General features: G+C 43.3%; 1 protein-coding gene across 1 annotated transcript in view; it reads right to left on the reverse strand.

Annotated features, from left to right (window-relative positions):
- SNX6 (sorting nexin 6) overlaps window positions 1-10731 on the reverse strand; it is a 51314-nt gene extending 40583 nt beyond the window's left edge. The window contains exons 1-2 of the mRNA XM_088457079.1: window positions 10606-10731; window positions 10448-10498 (exon numbers count right to left, since the gene is read on the reverse strand). Of these exons, the coding sequence (XP_088313205.1) occupies window positions 10448-10498; window positions 10606-10611 (57 nt within the window). The 5' untranslated portion in view covers window positions 10612-10731. The remainder of the gene's footprint in view (window positions 1-10447; window positions 10499-10605) is intronic.
- Between the last annotated feature and the right edge of the window lie 14015 nt (window positions 10732-24746).

The raw sequence follows: 24746 nt of genomic DNA on the forward strand, positions 1-24746 counted from the left end.
AATCTTTTAGTCTAATAAGAATAGCCCATTCGCAGCAATAACAATCAACCAAAAATTCTACTTTATTCATTTCACAGAGGTGGAGAGCAGAAATGTTTGATATGTCCAGGTTTTGGGCACCCAAACTGCTGTTTCAGCGCCCTAACCAGTATAGATGGGTTTAGCCATTTTACACAGCTAAACCCAGTCTAATTGGGAGCGACAAGGACGATAATTAATGGGCAGCCAAAAAAATTTAATCGCAACATTGGGCACCCATTGATTACTGCGCCTTAAACAATTAAATCGCACTCAGAAATAGGGCCAATATAAGGATTTTAACGGGAACAACTTAAAAAAATAAAGTTCCTTCAGCTGCAGCCATTTGGATATAAATGTAGATCCCTATAATAGGAAACTTACAGATGATATCCTCATGGTTGGCTAGCCGCACACCCTTAGTGTTCCTGCTAGACTGCGAGGCAGGCAAGGCTGCTTGGTGTGCCGGCAGGAAGCCTCTGTACGCACCTTCAGTGCACGCTCCCGAAAAAGGGAGGTTGCGTGTCCTCCAATTTGTCACATATGGGGGCGTCCCTCCCACCCTACCCCAAGCTCTCCCCTCACGTTGAATCGATGCAGTGTGCATGCACACTGCGTCTATTACCCGCCGTTGATCGGACACCGCATCTCTTCCCCCCCGTGGGAAACTGTAGCCCTAGGGTGGGGAAGGCTGTTTTAGCAGGGCGCCACGCTAGAATCAGGCAGGGGGCGGCGCCACGCTAAAATAGCCTAGCGGGAACACTACATTCTTAGGCACATTTATTACCAGTTATTTATATTTATATAGCGCACACATATTCCGCAGCGCTTTACAGAGAATATTTGGCCATTCACATCAGTCCCTGCCCAAGTGGAGCTTACAATTTATACTGCCTACAATATGTACACACATACACACTAGGGTTAATGGTTTGTTGGGAGCCAATTGACCTACCAGTACTTTTATGAATGTGGTAGGAAACTGTTCCTAGTACCCAGTAGAAACCTATGCAAGCACAGGGAGAATATACAAACTTCACATAGTTAGCGTCATAGTGGAAATCAAACCCACAACCTCAGTGCTTAAACTTCTATCAATTGCAGCATAGGATTTTGACTTAATTGAATTTGCCATGTTTACTCCTAAAGAGGCACATTATTCACTTTTAAATGAAAACAACTTTAAAATGAGCAGGACTGTAAATGGTATTTGCAACTTGTTTACCATGTTCTTATATTCATTAATGAAGTGCAGTTGCTGCAGGCCACAGGAGAATCAGTAACTGTGATAATGAGAACAAGTACTAATTCAGTACACAGGTGAACCTTCTGAGAGTAGTAGTTCGTAATCTGAAGATGACGGATAATTGTTGAGAAATATCAGAGATTCAGTATACAGAATATACAGCCAGTATTCTGGATCACAGTTAATACCCAGAATTCAGTACACCTGAAAGCCAGAGAGTTATTAGCATGTACAGTCAGGGTTAATGCGAAAAGGTATAAAGAAGCGCGGTCAGAGTTAATGGTGAAGGTTCTGCACTCTTGAGGCCAGTCCGTATTACTTTAGGTAACACTAGGCACTAGTATATGGACGCAATCTGGTAGACATTAAAGTCAAGTTGTCGGGGTAATAAAGTGGCTGAGGTGCACAATAGCACCAGTGGTAACAAAACTCACAAGTCCATGTAGTTTCCTCCGTTACAGCACATGGGCACAAGAGACTCAGTATAACAGCACTATTCACTTCGGGCCAATCTGGTGCGAACAACCTCTCCTGCACCACAACCGGGGTGCCAAGGACAAGGTCGCTTCCGACCAAAACATCCCCGATGTATGCACGATGCAGCGCGCGATTTGCAAGCGATTGCATGATAACGACTTCGTTATCGTGCAATCGCTTGATTAAATCGCTAAGTGGATACCCCCCTTAAGACTAGCTACTTTTCTGCAGAGGTCAAATATTAGCCATTTCAATGAAACAATGTGTAATATACTGTGTGTGGGATAATACACTTCCTATTGTGAGTTATCATGGATACATGGATATTAAGTGTCACAGGATGGTGACAATATATGGTATAAGGATACAGTCAGTGTGCTTCTATACAGGTCACAGAATTCCAAAGTGACTTGTATTACCAGTAATATTTTCCATTATGGAAAGCAGTATTCCGTATAATATACAAGTTATCCTAATGGCTACTGAAGTGATGCCACCATTGCCGTTCATACAAATATTATTTACAGACGTTTAAAGCTATACCAACATCAATTATGAATTAGATCCTGCAAAACAGAATACACCCTATAACTTACTTGGCAACAACAGTCTTCAAATCATATTTAAGGTGAAAACTTTAAATATGCCAATGACTAAATTGACAAAAAGGTAATGTTTGTTTCCAAGATGTTATACACAGGAAAATTACTGAACTTAGATTTAAACTGTGCAGTATATTTTTATGTAATAGGAATCTTTAACGGCTACAGATGTGTCCACAACCACTGTGGCTCTAGTCGCGGTCAGGTCCGAACGTCTTTCGCTCAAAATGTGCATCTTATTTGTATTGATAAAACAACTGGGAGCGACGTAACTACATTGCTGGCTAATTTCATGTGCAACATTTGTACATCTGTGTGCGACTGCGAATGAATCTGTATACCAAGTGCTGTGATGCAGCAGCCACTGCGTTTTCTCACGCCGAGTTTCGTTGTGCTTCATCTGTGACTTTGTATGTGTTTAAAACTAATTTGTGTGCAGTTAAAAGTCGCAACCCAGCGTCTCTAGTACACGGGTAGTGGTGTATTGCTGCGTCTGCAATGCAAAAACTGACGCTGCACCTATTTGAGTGGCTTAGTCGTGCCAGACATCTTGCGCCATATGGACGGTAGGTATATGAGGACACATCTGTATATTCAGGAGATAAAGCATAATTGTGTCAAGATTTAAAAGGTGTTCTACACATCATTATATCCTCTTTCTCCAGTAAGTGCTTCCCCTGGGGATTAGTTATATGAGGCGTCCCTTACCTGTGACCATTGCCTTGAAATTTATCTGGGCCCTGCTGTATAAAGAGTTCAGGAGAACTAGATATGAACCGCTAGAGATGGCAGTGTGTAGTAAATGCCCCACCTAAATGGACAGCTGCTGCAGTTAATTGATCAGGTTTGCTGTAATTATCTTTATTCTGCAACTAATGTATGAAATGTTTGGAATACTAGTTAGATTGTGAGTTCATTTGGGCAGAGTTATCTTTACCTTCATTACATTTCATTATATGGATCATGATTGCCTCAATGTACAGTGTTGCGTAGTATGTTGGAGCTTTATAAATAAAGGATGATGATTATAATTATAGGCTGAGACAAAATTATGTCTCCCTAGGGCATGCTAATCTCTGCAAGCAGAGCAAAGACCTTTATAGATGATAGGGAATACAACAGACGACTCTCCTTCCAATACACAAATCCGACAACTCAGGTGGTGCAGTTACACTGGTTTTTTTTTTTACAGATACTGCTTGTGCAGAGTCAAGGCGTTAGGCAATACAAACGTGCTAATGTTTTACTTGTCACTTAATGAAAATAATGGAGACAGCAAAGCATGCTCACATGTTTATTTTACCATCTATATTAAGCGATCAATTAGGTAATCTCTGCATATCTAGGTAGGCTAAAACTCCCAGTCTTCTGGTATATACATTAATGCATGGATAGATACAAGCTAAACATTATAATTAATTCTTAAGGGTTCACTTATTAACAAACTACAAGAAATCTGCCAGCAGAGAACATTCCAAGCATGTTAAAAAGTGGAGAGAGTAGACAATGGTTTACCTTTTGCTACATTACGGGGCAGATACAGCTATTCAATTGCAGCCCTGAGCTATTCAATTAAGGGTCGTTACCTTAAGCTAGAAGCCGTGACGAAAAAGCAACGATAAATGCACTCTGGGGAGCATGGAGTAACCCATAGATTCCGTCACTTAATGTGTTTTTTACCGAGTAGGGAAACTGACTAATAACCTAAAGATTTACCCACGCTGTAAACAGTGTGGGTAATTAAATCTTCCCCATAGAATTAGTCTTCGGGCCTGATTCACTACGGATCAGAATTGCGATCGCAGCTGCGATTACTGCTGCGAAAATATGCTAACGAATGCAATCGCACACCCAGCATAGAGAAGCCCACTACCACTATCTCACATCCGGAGGACCTTGCGGTCCTGCGTATACATCGGTAACATCAGCCCCTCACGCACAATTACAGCAGGTCTGACCTTACACAGAAATAACCTTGTTGCACGCAGTGAGTACACAAGCTGCGTGTGCCCTTGCAGTGACTAATTTATGCAGGCCCCTGCAACGGCGTTCAAACGGACTGGCACACCTGCATTTCTCCACCCACTCCCCCGTCACCACCCGCAAAGGCTGACTTCTCTATGATGGCTTTCTTTCTGCGTGCTTGATCACAGAGCGATCGCAATACTAACTCACGCTGCGATGTATATGCATGCGCAAATTGCACAATCGACCGATCAGCGTACGCCAGTGGTTCCCAAACTGTGTGCCGTGGCACCCTGGGGTGCCTCAGGACACTTGCAGGAATGCCTCAGGTTGGTGGTCTAGCACTAACTCAAATTATTTAGTCAATGTAATGTAAATATGTGGACAAACAGAAGCGCGAACCTGCCCACCACCTCATAACTGAACCGAAGAATGGCTTGTAAGCACAATTTACTTAATCATTTAGTGTTTCTGAATTTCACAATAATAAACTTTTGGCTTAGGGGTGCCATGAAAAGAATGCCGATACTCTAGGACGCAGTGATTCAAAAAAGTTTGGGAACCACTGGCGTACGCTGTTGCTATTGGTAATGAATCAGGCCCACTGTGCAAGGCAGTCAATGTATCCACTGGTGGATAAAATAATGGAAGACTAAGGTGCCAGCAGGATATGTGGGTGTCTGGAAAGTAGATCCATTGCCCCCAAAACAAACGAGTGACAAATTATTGGTACTAGCAGTAAATGTTTTGGGTGCACTGGCTACATGGCTTCTGAGATTTGCCCAGCACTAGTATAATCCATACTGGAACTGCAATATGGACAGAATTTACATTACTAATTGGTCACAGAAGATCACATTTTTTGGTTTATAGGTCTCAAAAAAAAGAACTATAGTGACCCTGTTGTATTATGCAAATATGAAATGGTTATAAACAAGTAGAACGGGATTCCTATATCTGGGGACATTCCACTTACAATCACTGCGCAGTGTATCTAACTGTCTAATTGCTGCCTTTTCATAGAGATTTAAAATTGTGATTGTATCACTATTAAATTCTATACGTTGCATCACAATACTCCTCTGTGTGAGCGTTAGAGCTTTCAGCTCAATGGTTTGCTAAGATAGAAAATATGCACATGATTTAAATTTGGAAGCACAGTATCACTTATTTTAAATATGTTGTGTTGCCATTGGACATTTTTTGATCTTGGCATAACACATAATAAAACATAAAAGGTTTCATAAAAATAAACAAATGAAAAAAAAATAAAACATAATATATCTCTATATAGACTACGGTAAAACTTGCTGCACTATCTTTAAAAATTGAACATTTCAACTAATCATTTTTAACCCCTAAGCTGCTATGGCTTTTCTCATCCCTGTACTAAGCCCATAGGGGTGCGTACAAGCATGTGCTCTTTCTAGATAATTGGTAGTCTATGTCTGGGGGGTGGGGCGCTTTTGCAGACCCCTTGACCAGCACCTGCATACACCTATGTCTGAGCCTATGTTTGCATATTGACTTGTTTATATCTTCTCAAGTCAATTAAAACCTACCCAGAATGGCCAATAGAAAGTGTATTTTTATTGAAATTCCAAAAAAGTGAACTAAAAGCACAGCAACTCGACATGGCGCATATTCCAAAAGTGGACGGAAGACCTCTGGAAAGAGGTTGACCCTTGCCATTTGGATAGCTTCCCATAGCTCCCCGAAATCAATAGGCGCAGGATCTTGGGTACGAATTCTCGATTGGGTTCATGTTGAGCGAATGCTTCTCGAACAAATTCTGGACAACGGGGCCGATGACACAATGCATTATCCTGCTGGAATATTCCAACATTGTGGGGGTATATGAAGTCCATGGGCTGCAATGGTCATCAAGCAATGCAACGTAGCGGATATCGGTCAATGAGGAGTTCAGGCGTACCAGCAGACTCAACCCATGCCACGCGAATAGACCCCACACCATTATGGAACCACCACCAACCTGCACAGTACCTTGTTGACAACTGGGGTCCATGGCCTCATGGGGTCTGTGCCATACCCAAACCCTACCATCAGCCTCAAACGCAAAATAAAGTGCAGCACTCACAGAACTTTTTATTTTATGTTCTATTGTCATCCTGTGAACTTTATTAAATATTTTTTAATTTCCCAGAAGCGTTTTAAGAAAGGTGTCTTCCATGTGAATAAATGACTACACTCCTTTTACCGTGAGTACTGGTACGCATCACAGTAAATCAACCATAGTGAAACCACTACAGACACAAACCATATTTATGAAGATCAGTGAGGTACGGAATCGATACCTCCATCTAATATTCACATTTAGAGGACACACCCTCGGAAATATAAACTTCTGTCCCTTGGGAATTACACCATGCGAAAAGATACATTTATAGTTTTTCCCTTCTCCGTTGAGTGAGTAGGGGTACGCTCTAGATAACATTTGAAACTAACTGCATCTAATACCAATTCAGATATACCCTGTTAAAGTCTGGTTCACACATTGTGGCATTTCCTTTAATTGTATGTAAACTTACCCAAATACAGAACATTTGAGGACATCAACAATACAATCAAATAAAGGGACCAGAACCACTTCCTTTCATTTGAACTAAGTATTAATTTTATTTGGAACATACAAAAGACACTCGCCTCCAGGTGACTTTGATAGCTGCGCCATTCTCCATACCATATTTCTATATTGTTTACATCTTTGAGATTGATCCACAGGTGTTGACTAGGCAGCAATTATCTTAAGTGAAGTGCCTCAATCCCCTTATTTCCTACCTTGAGACATGGCAAATTTGGTTGCCTTCATCTATGGAAAACTTACGTTTTCAGTAGCACTGGGTAATATTGTCAGGTGATCACCAGATAATAACTATTAAGTGGCCATATGATTTGAAAGAAAAGACTGTCCTCTTTCAAGCCCTGCCTAAATGAATGGTAGCCATGATGGGATGAGATCTCTTCTCCAACCCTGAACATCAAATGTTTTCTGCAGTGTATGTCATTGTCTGGTAATCACAATACAATGATTTCTATGGAGCACCAACTTTGAAAGAGGGGACTCCCCTGCTTTCTATGTACCAGGATGGAAGAGTCAGGGTATGTTCTCCCCCATCCCGTGTTATGGAATTTATTTTCTGTGGTGCAGTAGAACAGGGATTACTTAGTTTTCTATAGTTCTGATGTATATTCAGAGGACGAGCCCCACTTGTCAAGAGATAACAATGTAACACCTTTGCTTATTACTAAACACACAGATTGTTTGATCAATCAATACAAGGAATAATTGTATTTCATCTAGGCTTATGAATTGCTTATTTAAACCTGGGACTTGAACGCAAGCAATAATTTAATTATCAACTGTTTAGAGCATACCGGTAAGTCCTATGACTAAAACTGGACGACACAGACAGCTATCCTGTGCCCAACAGTACAGTATATGGCCATTTCAATGTTTTTTGCATTTATGTGAATATGTCTACTGAATAAGTTAAAATGTTACTCTTTTTTTTGATACTTGCTGCATTCACATTTCATTCATTTAGATACTATTATAAGGGAGTTTTCCTGATACGGATATGTGATGTAAACCTGAAATCAATTAGACTATTATAATTTATACATAGGCTGAAACCTAGCGCAATATAAATCATTTTGTTTCTTTTAGGATTTTTTCTTTTTTGAAGTTAACACTGAACTTCTTATATTTGCGGCTGGCTCTCCTAAATCCGATTCTCTGATTGAATTAGTAGTAGCGTTGGGAGTCTGGTAGTTTATTCTACCTTTTGTGGTACTGATTAGTTGCTCCAGTGTGTCTTCTACCTCGTGACTATTCATTCATATTTACATACTAAAACCATAAGGGATCCTTGTATCACTCCAACACTCCAAAACTGCCAGAGACACCCACTTTGCCATTAATTCATAAACACTCCCACAGTATTTTAAGATTAAAATACTCAAAACGCCCATTACAAAACATTAAAATACATACTACTAAGAGACACACCGTCATTCCAATTTTATCCCAGCAGACACACTTCACCTGTAAAGATCGATACATCAGGCAAAAAGGGGGAAATTAAATAAGTTTAATGTGGAGTACACACTGGCAGATATATTGGCTGATCAATTGAGCAGTCAAATATATCTTGTGTTCTTCGACCAGTGTGTACCAGCGATATGTCTGAACACATTCGTTCAGACATATCGCATCGGCTGTGCTGCACAGCCGATGCCCAAAATATCTGCAGATATATTGGGGCATCATGCTGTGTGTACGGGCAGTCATCCGACCACCTGTACCCTTGGGGAAGATGGTGCAACGCCACCCTGCCAGCGGGTCCGGCGGCCAGATGATCATTGTACACATAGGGGGGATTTGAATTACATCCATCCAAATAGCAGGATTTGCCTCGCACCTCAGAGGTGCGCAGGAAAACATGCGACAACGGCAGTACTCTATATAGCTGATATGTGCACAGCAGCACATGGGGCACATTATTTAAGCTGGGTACACACTGGAACGATGCCAGGCCGATATGCCGTTTCGTAACGACATAGCGCCTACATCGCTCAGTGTGTACACGATTGCGCTCTCCCACGGTCGCTAGTGATGGTCGCCAGGTTTGATGTGCTGCACATCAAACCTAGCGATATCGCTAGTGGACAGTGCATTGTTAATGAATGAAGTAACGGTGATCGTTCAGTCGCTCATTAAAGTTGTCCAGTGTGGACGCACAATCACTGTTCACGGGCATTGGTTCCGATGTCGGAATGAATGCCCGTCGCTCCAGTGTGTACCCAGTCTTACAGTTTCATTTCCCCCATAGTTTGGTATCCCTATTATTTGGAAAAATAGACAGTTATGTTTTGGACAATGATTTTGCACTGATTACTTAAAAGTAGATTAATGGAAAACTCTAAATGTTTATTATTTTTGCCAGGTTTTTTTCAACTTATAATATAAAAAGATACGTATTCCAATCTGTTCCCCCCCAGAAAAAAAGAAACGTTTTTCACAATAAACAGACATATCAGTGATCACAACATAAAAGCTGGTCTGGGCATGAAGGAACAATCACACCAAAACCTCCCATCATTAAGTGATTAGACCAAAGGTTCCTAAATGCAGTCATCAAGGCACCCCAACAGTTCAGGTTTTAGAGATATCCATGGTTGTGCAGAGGTGGTTAAATCAAATCACCTGTGATCAAGCATGGATAGCCTTAAAACCTTGACGGTTAGGAAGCCTTGTTTGGGAACCTCGGGATTAGACATCACAACAGCGTAAGTAATCATGAACTTTCAATTGTAAGTTCAGCATCAATGGTACAATGTAATGTAGTTTAAATCGCTGAATTGGACAATTTACCTACTTCTCTCTTTCTCTGCCAATCCACCAGCTGAGTAAATAGTTGGTTTTCCCTCCTCCAATCAACCATACTCTGGAACACTATCCTCAGTTAGAGGGTAATTTAATTCAGCACATCATGCTGCTGGTCTTGTGCAAGTATCGGCCAAGTACAGTAGCCCCGGCATTGCAGGTTCTCCTGCGCACAGTTCAGTGCCAGAAGAAAAAGCAGTGCAAGAGTGGCAACAGGTGATGGAGCAGTAGCATGGCAGGTGCCCTGGACCAGTGTTTACAAAATCCAGTCCTCAGAGACACTGTGTTGCCTTACTGCTTGAGCACAGGTGTTTTCATTACTGACTGGCACATTTTACAAAATGCACAGGTGTTACTGATTATTTCACATTCTCTGAGGAAACCAGGAAAACATGTACTGTTGGAGGTCCATGAGGACTGGATTTGGGAGACCCTGTTTTGCACATAACAGCCGACCTAAGGGATGTGAAGTAGTGGTTGCAGCTGGGAAAAGGGCACAGAGCTGGGTTTATAGAGCAGCACAATAAGGCAGGGTGCTCATGCCCACAGTCAGGGGCCATCTATAAGAAGAGAGCAGTGTCTGGGAAGCTCCTCGTGCAGCAGCTGGCAAATAACGGGCCTCTCTCCCTACTCCCAACACAAGTGACCACGGCCAGCTCCATACTAGGGTATTCGGCCAGATGCCCTGCGAGGTGCCAGTCTGATGGCGAAGGGGGGTATGTGGGCACTCACCGCTCTGTCCTCCTCTGACAGGAAGTCGGGTCCGTCATCCAGGCCTTCCTGCTGCGGAGAAAGAACAAAACACAGCCCGTTACCCACCAGCGCGACCTCATCTCCGACATGTCACCCCGGCTATCTATTACCACCCGCCCTCACACTCCGCAGCTCACCATCATGGCTGAGTACAGTCACTGCCAGGCAGGGGACGGGATCCAACCGATGGGCGAGGGGGAGGGGTGATGGTCGGCGGGACACGTGACAGGAGGAGGGGTCAGAGTGACAGCTGGATGGCGCTCAGGAGAACTGCGGTGTCACGTGACGTCGGGCAGGTAATGTCGGCAACCATCTTTGTTGAGGGACAGCAGCCGCAGTGTAGAGGGTTTCTTTAGGACTGAGCAAGCTATCTAACCTGTAGTAAGTTGAAAGTAACATAAGCTTGGAAGTATTTCTGCTTTGTTTGGCAATCGAAAATTAGATACACACAATGAACTGGCTGACTTGAAATTAGTTGATTTTTCATCTCCAAATGTTATTATGCATGGTACTACTATAGTATGTTGCATTAATATACAGGTTTTTTCTTAAAATGTACCATTTATATATATATATATATGTATATATATATATATGTATATGTATATAAGTCCGGCACTCATCCTGCAGCAGGGGCGTATCTATAATGGGTGCAGGATGCGCGGGCACACGGGCCCTTGGGTCCAGGGGGTCCCACACCGTACACCCTGCACCCATGTTTCTAATACCTCTCCAGAGACTCACGTCAGCGGTATCAGTGCTGTAAAATTCGCCTGAAAATGTCCGCTGCGCCCATTTTCCCGGCATTTCGCGTATGCACAGTAGGGAAACCGGTGGTAAAATAGTTGTCGCACCATTTTCCCTGTTGCCTGCGCAGTAGACTGGGCACAGACTAGTGACCAGAGTCTGCTACTGCACTGCCGGAGAGAGAGGAGAGGGCACCAGACGGAGACTGCACACAAGGGGCCCCTCCTCTCTTGATACACCTATGCCCTGCTGATTTCAACATGCTCTGGTGCCCAACAGATATATGTATACACCAATATAATAGATCGATGGCACTCAGGGACTAACAATGCTCCAATAACAGGCAGACACAGTCTTGTGCAGGTCAACGTTTCAGAGCCATTAGCTCTTGGTCACGCTCCAGCTCTTAAAAAACACTTTCTTACCTCTCCGGTATCTGTTCAGACTGGCACTAAGGTCCGCTCATGCTGCACATTGCTCCCGGCTGGTGCTGAGGTCTGTCTGTGCTGCTCCTGCCTCGTTGCTCAGTGTCCTGTCACTGAGCTTGAAGGTGGCCCTAGCTCACATTGTTTCTTCCCAGCATGATGGCATACAAGCTGCACGCCAGAGTTCTCTCTTAAACCACAGTATGGGCGCAGCTATGTTGGACTCTGTCACCTGATGCTCTTCCTCCACTCAGAGCACTGCTCCCAGACCAGCTGATCACAGCATCCAATCGCTGAGAATCTTCCCCTATAAATTCCATTTCCTGACTGGCCTCTGTTGCCAGTACAACATCGCTTCTGCTGAAGTTACAGCTATGTGCTGAGCTCCCAGGTATTCTGCATCTGAATGGTTCCAGTCCATTATATTCCAGTTCCAAGTCAATATAATGTGCAATAACCTTAAACGAATAGTCCCCATGACACAGAAGGACACAATATAAAGAAGCCATAGGTAAAAGCCCCATAGATAATCCAAGTCATGGCACACCGTTATAAAAACGTCCAGTTGTAAAACAAAGGAATCTGTGTACATGTACCTAAATGACCACTACTAAACCAGATGAAAGATCACACTGCTATCAGTGTAAAGATATAAAAGACAGCCGCAATACAGGCAGCAACATAGTGTGCACCTTTAATGAACATAAATGTAACCCAAACTACAAACAACTGATACCAGTCCAGCATAATAACAAAAGGGTGGAAGAATACACTACCCACTCACACAATAGAGTAAGGATTTGGGTATAGACTCCACAAGAGAATCCACACCCGGCATGGAGGTCAGTGGGTGCAGGAAGCAAAAAAAGCCTACAACAGGAGGATATTGTCTTCAATTTGTCTTTGCATGTGCTAACCACTGAGGAGATATGTGTGCTGAACAAAGGGTCTATCCTTTGTTCCCACACATTTCCCAATATCTTCAGAATAAAGCGGATCTCTTTAAATTTGATCGTAGACTGAAACTAAAGGAATACTTTGTTAAATAAACCAATGAATCTGAAAACATGCTGGTGTATAAAAGGTCTACATTTACTCCACAGTCCACAAATGTCAGCATCAAGTGTTTTACCAACCACATAGATAACATTATTGAAAATTACATCCCTATGAAACATAGGGATGTATCCTTTTCTGAAAAGGCAAGCCCTCTAACAGCTTGGTAAATATCGTGACATCACTATCCGCCCCGCCGACAAGGGTGGGGGGATTGTGGTGCAGGATCTATCAGCATGTATATTGGAGATACTGTATATGGTCAACTTGCAGATATATCTGTATATGAGATATTGGATCCGGATCCGACCAATATATTTAAAAGGGAGCTACACAAAATACTTGAAATGGCTGTTATAAACAACATCATTACCACCAATTATAGGGATGCAATGAAACACGATTGGCCAAGAACACCCGTATTCTATACGATCCCCAAGCTTCACAAAGATGCCAATCAGCCGCCAGGAAGACCTATAATCACTGCTAGGGATTCATTATATTATGGCTTTTCACAATACCTGGATCATTTTCTACAGCCTTTGTTACAGACGCAGGCTACTTTCCTAAAGGACACCACTACTTTAATCTGAAACTTCAGAATCTCTCACCAATACCAGCCAGATATTTGATGTGTGCCATCGACATCAAAAGTCTCTATACGAGCATCTCCCTTCAACAAGGGATTGAGGGCCTGATTCAGACCCGCTCGCAAGCGGGTCGATTGTTGTGGGCCAGTGCACACGAGCGGCGTGCGCACTGCGTGTGTGCGAGCCCCGGAGCAAGCGCAAAAAGCACTCGCTTCCGTGCTCGCAACAAACGGGGCGGCTGTCGATGTTGATCCACAGCTCGCCCCGTTTTGTAGGCGGGCAGGGGGGGTGGCTGGGCAAACGGAGGCATTCCTGCTGGAACGCCTGCCGTTTGTGGGCGGCCCAACTGACATCACTCGTGATGTCAGTAGGTGGACTTCCTACTATATTAGAGCAGGAAGTCCACTGGGGTTTGCGGCAACGAGACCCTACCAAGAGGGGCTCGTCGCAAGCCCGATGGTCTTGACCATCGCGACCATCACCTGGCCGCTCGCATAAGCTGTGGGTGGTAACCCACAGCTATGCGAGCAGCCAGGAGTCCGCAACAAAAAAAACAAGCAGCCGCCCTGATTCAGAGCGAGCGCTCGCCTTTTGCGAGCGGCTCTGAATCAGGCCCTGAGGCCACACGCAGATTTGTATCTGTGGAATATAAAGGCCCCGATGCAGAGTTTTTCATATATTTACTTGAGTTGATTTTAAAAAGAAATGATTTCCTCTTTGATGGCAGGATCTACATCTAGCGCTCAGCCTGCACCATGGGCTTGTGCGTGGTGCCCAGTTTCGCAAACGTATATATGCTCGCTATCGAAGAGGATCCGGATATCACCAAGCACATTTTAGGGTACTCTCGCTACATTGACGACATCTTCCTTATATGGACTGGGACACAGGAGGATTTCATACAATTGATGAACATTAACAACAAAGAGTCCCCTATTAAATTCACCTACTGTATGAGTGTAGTTATAAAACAACACACTACTTGGATGTAGCAAAATCAGCCAGAATGACTGACATGAGCTCCAGATATCAATATTCAGTACAGACCGCAAGACGGTCTGTACAGAGAACTACCATCCTCCTTCATTGAAATGGAGGTTGCCCTATTCCCAATTTTTAAGAATTCTCCGGACCTGCCGTGACCCACAAGATGCTGTGTCTCAGATTGACAATATGTCCCTTAAATTCCTAAAACGTGGATATTATCACAAGTCTCTAAAGAAGCCAGAGCGGGCATTATCCCTTTCCAATAGTCAGGTATTCAGTTAAGACAGTGAACAAAACTAATCGCATTGTCTGGACACAGGAATATACCACAGCAAGTCATGGTTTAGTGAGAACTGCAAAAGATATTTGCCCGATTGTCTCCAGTGATTCTAAATTACCAGTATTAGAAGGATCTTCCAAACTACCTATTAGATGGTGTAGAAACATCAAAGAAATGGTGGTCCATAATGACATCAGCCATCATGTTAGCCCTAAACCAGCCCATTTCCTTACACGGAAAGTGGGCAATTATAAATGTGTGGGATGCAGTTTCCTGGAGACGGGCAATTCTTTTGCCCACCCTAGATCGGGGAAAATATTTCACATAAAATATCATCTTACATGCTCCAGTCGGTACATTGGGCCTGGTTCACTACCGATTGCAACTACAATTACGCACACAATCGGCCCAAATTGCAGTGCGTGAGCCAGCCACTGTGATCAGGACTGCGATTCCAGTGACCACAAAGTCCCATCGCAGAGTGATTGACATGAAGTGCCGTTTGTGGGTGATAACGGGAGGGTGGTCGGCAAAACGCAGATGTGCCAGTGCGTTTGAACGCCGTTGCAGGGGCATGCATAAACTAGCCACTGCGATGCCCTACGCAGCCTGAGGACTCAGAGCGTGTGATGAAGTTAGCAATTTCTGAGTAAGGTCAGAGCTTATGCAAGTGTGCGTGAGGCTGCAATGGTACTTGATTGTACCGATGGTTTAGCAGTCTTGCTAAACATTACGGATGTGTGTAAGGTAAAGTGGGAATCCTTAAGTTGTGCTGCGGAAGCATAGCGATCGCAATGGATTAGCATACTATCGTAGTGGAACTGCGTGCGTTATCGCTATTGCATTCGCAGTTGCGATTGGTAGTGAATCTGACTTCTGTATTATATTAGATGTCTGTGCTGACTCTTCTACATTGGCAAAACGACCAGATAGATGAATGAATGGCTTTACATTGTGTCCTTCTGTGTCATGGGGACTATTCGTTTAAGGTTATCGCCAGTGGCGGGCTGGGCCGGGGGGCAGAGTGCCATCTGCCCCCCGGGCCGGTACAATTCAGGGCCGTCAATGCAATTTTTTTTTTTACCGACTATAGCAGCACAGCGCCACCTAGTGGCCGCTGGCAGTATTGCAGGTGATCAGGAGCACATGCAGCAGCCGTAGCAGCAGGAACACCTTCAGCCCTAGCAGCAGGAACACCTTCAGCCCTGGGGAGGACAAAGGTGCAGCTGCGCACAGTGCAAAGCCGCTTACTGAAGTGCATCTGGCTGCTGCCAGTGCCTGGTAGCCCTCTCCCTGCGCCGAATACTAGCGTCTTGGCTGTGGCACCTCATGACATCACATAGGTGCTGACCCCACTCGGAGCTCAGCTCCGTGTAGGCTGTCCGAGGCCGCCTGGTGACTGATGTTGTCTTTCGGGTACCTGGCTGTCACCTCCTGCTGGCTGTTGGCTGTTGCTTACCAATGAGCCTCAGGCAGTGCTACTCTAAACTCCAAATGGTAAGCAAGCACCGACAGAAATATTTTTGAAAGCAGTTATATATACATATAATTTGTGAATACTGTGGTCTGTATATATATATATATATATATATATATATATATATATGTGTGATGTATATGAGATGTATATATTTGTGTATAAATAAATAAAAAAAATGTGGAGGGAGAGAGAGGGAGAAATCCACAATCTGTGGGCACTCATACACAGGGGCAAATTTTCTCAGGTGGCCATCTAAAATCATAGATACCTGTAGATCCCGCATTATATATATATATATATATATATATATATATATATATATATATATATATATATATATATTTGTTGAATCGTGCAACTGAACCCTTAGTACATTCCTGCCTATAAACCTCTAAGATTCACCTGCCTAGAACCTCTAAGACAAAACCTGCCTATACCTCCTAAAACCATAAGGTGTCGCTAATTAGCGCTGTGTTTTAAATATACCATTAATAAGACTCTAAGACAGTGGAATAGCAGTCCAACGTGCTAAAGATTATTATTCAGGTAAAAGTACAGATGTTACCACGCTATGATCTAACAATGAGCGCAAACTAAATTGTACAAACATTTAGGTCATAAGGTACAGGCAATACATACGCGTGCGCTCTGGGACCAGATACCGGCATCAGTAATGAAACCTTCATCGAAACAGCATAACAGGACCACCGCAGACTGGCATCTCGTTTCAGAGCACTCACATATATACCCGTACTGGGATAAGCAATACAATAGAATACGTTGGCAGGTTCTCATTGGTTCCTCTTCTTGCTTCTTCCGTTACGGTACAATTCATAGGTCAGTGCAAAGACTCAAACCAGCCTCTAACAGCCTGATTGTGTCCACTTTCCCGCTGCATAATAAATCTAGTCTAAACTATGGCATACAACATTTCAAGAAGTTATTCTCTCTATCATTCATATTTCATAGCCGCATGTTCTGATCTCCTCACCGATGCCACCGGAACGCTGTGGGAAAAGAGTAGATCAGTACGGCACCAATCACGGTCCATTTGCCATTTACTAAACCATAGTTACAGAAAACATTCATTTCTTCATATGCTGACATTGCGATTAAACCAAATAATAATCATTCCTTTCGTGCTGCGGGACCATTGCTTTTAAATGTGTATGCGGGGAGAAATGACATTAAATTGTGTTGTGCGTTTGAGGGTCTGTGGGGCACTTAGCGACCAGCACTAAGTTGGAAAGGCTTCTGTGTATGTGTGTGAGCATGCCAGTATGGGTTTGGGAAAGATCACTAAAAAGCTGGCTGTGCGTCTAAATAGCTATTTTGTGTTGTCCTATGTTTAACATGAAGTGCAGGGAAAACACCACTAATTTGCTACTTTTTGCTACATCGTGTATGTGTTAATGTGAATGCAGGGGAAAACACCACTACTTTGCTACTGCTCAAATATGTTTGTGGTGATTTTAATGTGTTGCAAAGTTATTTTATGTCTGCTAAACACCGTCGGTAGGTGTTTGGGGAAGATTGTGAAAAAGCTGTTCGTGCTACTTTTTAGCAACTTTGCGTTGTGAGTAGCAAAATTGCTACTTTTAGCAATTTTGCACTGTGGATTGTGTACTATGTATTTTTGACAAAATGGCGCTTGTGTAAGCTTTCTTTTCTAAATTGGAATCTTGCTGCCATTCACAAGATGGTGTCTTGAGGCCAGTCGCAAAATGGCGTCGTCGCGATTAAATTTTAAACTGAACTTGTCTCAGCCAATTATTCAGCTTCGACAGTCCACCCTTTGATAGCAAACAACATGCTATCACAATCTGCTATTAGGATTGAATTTAGGCTTACATTTATATATTATTTAGTGTTATTATGGGATGGCACAAGGTGGTTCTTAATCCATCAATAATGTGTCTCTGGGTGGGGACATAAAACTACTATTATACGCACACCGCGGATCTTGGGAGATCATGTGACAGGTGTGGGAATGCACCAGTCTTATAACAGCAGTTTTGAAGGGGAATTTGAGACTTTACATTTTCTGGGTGTTCTATAAATAACATTTCAATAATATCCTCTATGCATGTCTAAAATATTACACATTTAAATGATGGTACTTCCTAGCTCAGGGTTGTAATGCAGTTCTGTATCTACCTCGGTATACATATTATCATTTCTAACCACCATCACAGTTTCATTCCTTCGTTCCACTCTGTTTTTACATTTTCCACACTTAAACACAATAGGAACACACCGGACGCATATGCCAATTACTATGATGACAATCAGTATAAGGATCAAGAATTTGCCTATGCTGGCGATCACTTCCTGGACCCATTCCCCTAGACCCGAGAACCATTTCACTGGGTTCAGCCATGACACCCATCCTTCTATCTTTTCCCCTACTTCAGCCACTGAAGCGTTATGGTTCTTGCGAAATTCCCACTTTAGCTGCAGAATTTCATCCATCTTCCGGTCTATCACCTCCTTAGGGTCGCTGGTATCATTGGTGACATAGGTGCAACATTTTACTCCAAATTGAGTGGCCAATGTTATGCAATACCCTCCAGTAACAGCTGTTAAATAATTCAACACTAGCCTGTGTTGCACCAGTTCTTTCTTGTACGCTTGCAATTCTCTCCCTGTGTACCTGAATGTGTCATCGTACATCTCGGTGATATTATCTATTAATTTAGCAAGTTCTTGGATATATCTAAAATTTAATGTACCCCTCACAATTCTGGTGGGATCCAGGGCGACTAAAACTTGGAAGCCAGTTGTCTCACTGATTAACTGAGCGGCTTTATGCATATCACCAGGTATCATATTTCTCTTGCCTCTGTGTTCATATTGAGTGTGAAGATATGGTGACGGTGTGTTTTTATGTATACTCAGCATTTCAACATGTGTGAGGGTCATAACTTCTGGGACTACTCTTCCCAGGTAACACAAACCATCGGAACTCGGGGAGAGCCATTTATGCGCTTTTCTTCCACATATAAAATATACATTATCAGGGAGAACATAAGGAATGGTATGCATCATTATCATTAAACACATTTCTCTTGCAAACAATCCTATCTCAGGCTCTTCCATCTGGTATATGCAAGTTTCTGGTTGTATTATTTTAGCACAATAACCATCTGGTACTTTACCAATCATTTCTTTGGTGGAACTCAATGTATACCGGTACCTAAAATATTTCCCACTTGATTTAATTGAGCGTAGCAGATCATAGTTTATGGACTCATTATCAGCTCTTTGTGAGAAGGTCATCGTCTGATTATTCCCCGTCACTTCCCAACCTTCGGGTTTATTGGGGTTGGTTATGTTCAAACACAAAAGTGATCTATCTACTTGGAATTGATAGAGTTTGAAATGAGGTGGTTTGGATGAGAGGAATTTTCCATCCAATGTTTTCCCTTTTTGCAATTCTAAAATTTCCGTGATATTCAGCGGAAATGGCACCAACCCTACATTATGCTGTCCCTGTGGCACATGTGAACACACCCAGCAATCGGTTTGATTTAACACTTTGCCTACCATGCTGTGATAATCCTCTAAAGGATACCCTCCCCAGTACGGGTTATATTTTGGTTGGCACCGTTGGATACAGTTCTCATCAACTAGGGACCCACAAAGCTCACAAATACAGGAATCCTCAAACGATAACCCTCCACACCTTCCCCGAGTATCCGGAATGATAGCTCTTTTAACAATAACAGTACTAAGATTGGAAAGACACTCCCCTGATTGACATTGCACTCCTCCTGTCTCCACTCCATCGGCACTGCCATCAGCTCCCGTTTCCTCAATCGGTCCCCCATCACAGACACTGGATATCCCTGGACTGACCAGAATGGTGAACACTCTAAAAGAGAATATGAAAATGAACACAGCAGGCCTGTCCATTTTAACAACAAGTCCTGCAAAATTTCTCTCAGTTCAAGTATCTCACTACGACCTTTTCAATCTTCCCGGAACAAGCTCGCGAGTGACAGGTCCACACTATCAGCCTTGTTTCCGACTTGTTTCTCCACCGGTTGATTGACCTTTTTGCAGTGAGTCGAATGGACCCAGGTATCTCTCTCGGCCACCTTCAAAGATGTAGTACTCGTCAGCAGCACCTGGTATGGACCTTCCCACTGGTCAGTCAAACAACCTGAACGCAAGAAATTTCTGATCATTACATATTCTCCTGGTTCAACATCATGACAGTTAGTTTCAGGCATATCATTAGACAACAATTTCAGTTTCTGCTGCTGTTGCTTTAACTGCCTACTCATTGATATAAGATACTTTACAGTTACCTCGTTGTTACCCTTTAGATGTTCCTGTGGACTTATAATCAAATGAGGTTGTCTACCGAACAATATTTCAAATGGGGACAGATTCAGAGGAGGTCTAGGAGTGGTCCTTATGCTATGTAGGACCAAAGGTAATGCTTCTGGCCATCCTAGTCCAGTCTCTGCCATGATTTTACTTAGCTTATTTTTAATAGTCCCGTTCATCCTCTCTACCTTGGCACTGGCTTGCGGTCGGTAGGGGGTGTGAAGTCGGCTATTAATACCCATCAGCTTACACATATTTTGGAAAACATCACCTGTGAAATGGGTACCCCTATCACTCTCGATGATTCTAGGGATACCATACCTGCATACAAATTCCTGAACTATTTTCTTGGCAGTAAATGCAGCAGTATTAGTGGCCGCTGGGTAGGCCTCAACCCAGTTAGAAAATACGTCTGTGCACACTAATACATACTTAAGGTTCCTGCAGGGTGGTAATTGGATGAAATCAATTTGTATCACCTGGAAAGGTCCATCAGTCGGTGGAATGTGGGACGGTTTGGTAGGGATCGCTTTCCCTATGTTCTTTCTCAAGCAGGTCAGACAGGACATTGCTATCTTCTCTGCTTGTGAAGAAAAACCTGGTGCGCACCAGTATGCCCTCACCAACTTGCACATACCCTGTTTACCCAGGTGAGTCAGACCGTGTGCTGCCTCAGCCATGCTGGGGTAATATGCCTTGGGGGCTACTGGTTTACCATGTCCGTCCCTCCAGAGCCCAGAGGACTCTTGCCCACACCCCTTGGACTTCCAAATGGATTTTTCCTGAATTGAACACAAATTTTGCATCTCAATTAATTTTAGCATGTCAACGGTTTGGATTGACATAATTGTTTCAGTTGAAGAAAACATTTTTAATCCTGCTGCCCATTTTGCAGCTTCATCGGCTCTGTTGTTGCCCAGTGACACCGGGTCATCCTCACATGTGTGGGCTTTACATTTAATTACTGCCACTGCCTTGGGCAGTTGGATTGCTTCTAAGAGATGTTTTATGTGTCGGGAGTGTGCAACTGGTGTGCCTGCTGCTATCATAAAATTTCTCAGACGCCATAGAGCCCCAAAATCATGCACTACCCCGAACGCGTACCTCGAATCAGTGTAAATGTTAGCAGATTTGCCTGCTGCCAGTTCACATGCTCTAGTCAGTGCTACTAACTCTGCCACCTGGGCCGAGTGAGGAGGACCGAGAGGTTTAGCTTCCATGATGTCTGTGTCATTTACAACAGCATAACCTGTACATAACTCACCTGTGTCTGTTTGTCTATGACAACTCCCATCCGTATAAAAAGTTGCATCCACATTCTCTAAAGGTGTGGCATGTATGTCAGGTCTAGCAGTAAAGGTCTGATTCAGATATGTCATACAATCGTGCGTATCATTATGTCTGCCGAACTCACCTCCCGCCAGCAACTCTTCTCCTTCCACCCTTTGTACATCATGTTGTATATATGGTAGGTCTGTTGCTGGATTCAGCGTACTGCAACGTTTAACAGTAACATTTGCAGGAGCGATTAGGGCTAGTTCCCATTTGGTGAACCTAGCTGAGGAGACGTGTCTGGTTTGAGCTGAGTTCAACAGAGCAGATACAGCATGGGGAGTGTAGACAATCATATCATGGCCCAATACTACGTCCTCACTTTTACTCACCAATAGAGCGGTAGCTGCTACACTTCTCAAACAAGTGGGGAGTGATCTTGCTACCGTGTCCAATTGGGCACTGTAGTATGCTACGGGCCTACTGGCATCACCATGTTTTTGTGTAAGGACACCTGCAGCACAACCATCGGCTTCCGTACAATACAAATCAAAAGGTTTTTCATAATCAGGTATTCCCAATGCAGGTGCTCTTGTCAGACTATCCTTAAGATTAAGGAAAGCCTGTTCTGATTCCTCTGTGTGTATGACACGATCGGGCTTTGAGGAAGAGACTAATTCCTGTAAAGGTAAGGCCAAAATAGAAAATCCTGGGATCCACATTCGGCAATATCCACACATTCCTAAGAAGGTACGAATTTGCTGTTGATTCTGCGGCAGTGTCATGTTTTGTATGGCTTGTATTCTATCTGTTGTAAGGTGTCGTAACCCCTGGGTTAGGCAGTGTCCCAAATATTTTACTCTGGATTGGCACGGCTGTAGTTTGTCCTTAGCCACCTTGTGTCCTGTTTGTGAGAGATGAAGTAATAAAAGTTTAGTATCATTCAAACATGACATAAACGAGTCAGAACATAGCAATAAATCGTCCACATATTGAATTAGAACAGATACATTGGCAGGTTGAAAAGATTGTAAACAGTCGTGCAATGCCTGGGAGAAGATACTGGGGCTGTCTATGAAACCTTGGGGTAATCGTGTCCATGTGTATTGTAAACATCTGTATGTAAATGCGAATAGATACTGACAGTCAGGATGGAGAGGCACAGAGAAGAAAGCAGAACAGAGGTCAATGACAGTGAAATGGGTTGCATTTGGTGGGATCTGCATCAAAATGACAGCTGGATTTGGCACTACAGGGAATTGGCTCTCTACTACCTTATTAACACCTCTAAGGTCTTGTACCAGCCTATAGCCCCTCCCACCACTCCCACCACTCTTCTTCACTGGAAAGATGGGACTGTTGGCTACACTAGCTGTACGGACTAAAATTCCTTGTTGTAACAATCGCTCAATTATTGGAAACAACCCTAATTCTACCTCCTGTTTTAGTGGGTACTGGGCAATTTTTGGAGCTTGCCTACCGGTTTTTAAGTTTACCATGACAGGGCTTATATTTGCCATTAATCCAGTGTCCTGTCCATCCTTAGTCCAAAGGGAATCTGGAATTAGGGACAACATTTCGTCTACTTGTGATGGGGTTTCATTTACAACTGTAGAGTGATACATCATCCTTTGAGGAGTGTCTAACATATCCCGCACCTCGTATACCATTCTCTCTGGGATATCTAAATATACCCCATCAGGGGTGCAATATATAACACATCCCATCTTACATAACAAGTCTCTGCCCAGTAGGTTAGTAGGAGCCGCAGCAGCCAGAAGGAACAAATGTCTGGTATGCAACGGCCCAATAGTAACCTCTGTGGACTTTGTTAAAGGATAACGTTCCACTTTACCTGTTACACCCATTGTTGGTACTGTCTCATTGGTCACCTGTAAATTAACGGGAGATTTCATCACTGACCTGGTCGCCCCTGTGTCTACAAGAAAAGGATATTCAGTACCAGCTACATCAACCATCATGACCGGTTCTTCCCTAGTACTTCCCGTTAACCTGACTATCTGTAGACTACAGGTATGACCTGACCCCTAGCGTTGGCTACCGTTCTCCAATAAAGCATTTACGGCTACAATTGGAGCTGGTGCCTGTTGAACATTTGCTGGCCTTTGTGCATATCCTTTATGGGGATATCTAAATTTTCCCTGATGTGGGATTCCTACTCCTTTTACTGTGCAGTTTCTACTTAAGTGTCCTGTTTGTTTACAGTTAAAGCATGTTCGTGTTTCGGGTGAAGACATGTGGTGTTGTGAGGTTTGCGCAGAGGGTAAAGGTGGTGGATATGGGTAAGGATAGGGAGGGTAAGGGTATTGTGGGGGATAAGAAGTTGGTGGATAGCCTGGGACCTGTGGTTGCATCAGGTTAGTGGGATAGAGTTGCGTTTGTTGTTGAGTGGGGTTAGTGAGAGTGGGTGTGTGTGCAAGTGCAAGCGTGTCTGTTGGCTGTGATGTTACCGTCATTCCCTCCAGAGCTTGTATACTGACAGCCATCAGTTTCTCGCTCTGGGCTTCTCTCTTTTTGGAGATGTTCTTATCATGTTCAATGGCGGTTTCTATGAGGGTATCTATTGTAAGTCCCCGCCAGCCAGGCTGTGAGGTCTGTACCCGAGTTTTCAAACTCTCTTTCAGACCGTCCACAAGTACTGTGACTATCATTCCCCGGTGGTGAGTGCTATCTTTAATATCCTCTATCCCAGTGTACTGGGTGATAGCCTGCAGAGCCCGATCGCAGTAATCTTCTGCAGTCTCACTCTTTCTGTTTAATTGTGAAAATTTTGTTCCAGTTAACTACTACTGGAAAATATATACCCAATTGAGTTACTATGCGGGAAATGTTACCTTGGTTTACTTGATCTGTTAAGGGGACGTCACCATCCAATACACAATCCGTGATAAATTTTGTCACGTTGGTATTGCGTGGCAGACAGGCCCTTAACACCACACGCCAATCTTTATTAGTGGGCTCATGTGAACTACCCAAATTTCTCAAAAATCTTTGACATTTGGCTAATTCCTTTTTGGGATCGGGGAAATCATTTATGATGGAATTTAGTTCTGCTCTTGTCCAAGGACAATGCATTACTACTTCC

The sequence above is a fragment of the Taudactylus pleione genome, unplaced genomic scaffold, assembly GCF_031769625.1.
Source record: "Taudactylus pleione unplaced genomic scaffold, aTauple2 ptg000737l, whole genome shotgun sequence".
NCBI lineage: Eukaryota > Metazoa > Chordata > Amphibia > Anura > Myobatrachidae > Taudactylus > Taudactylus pleione.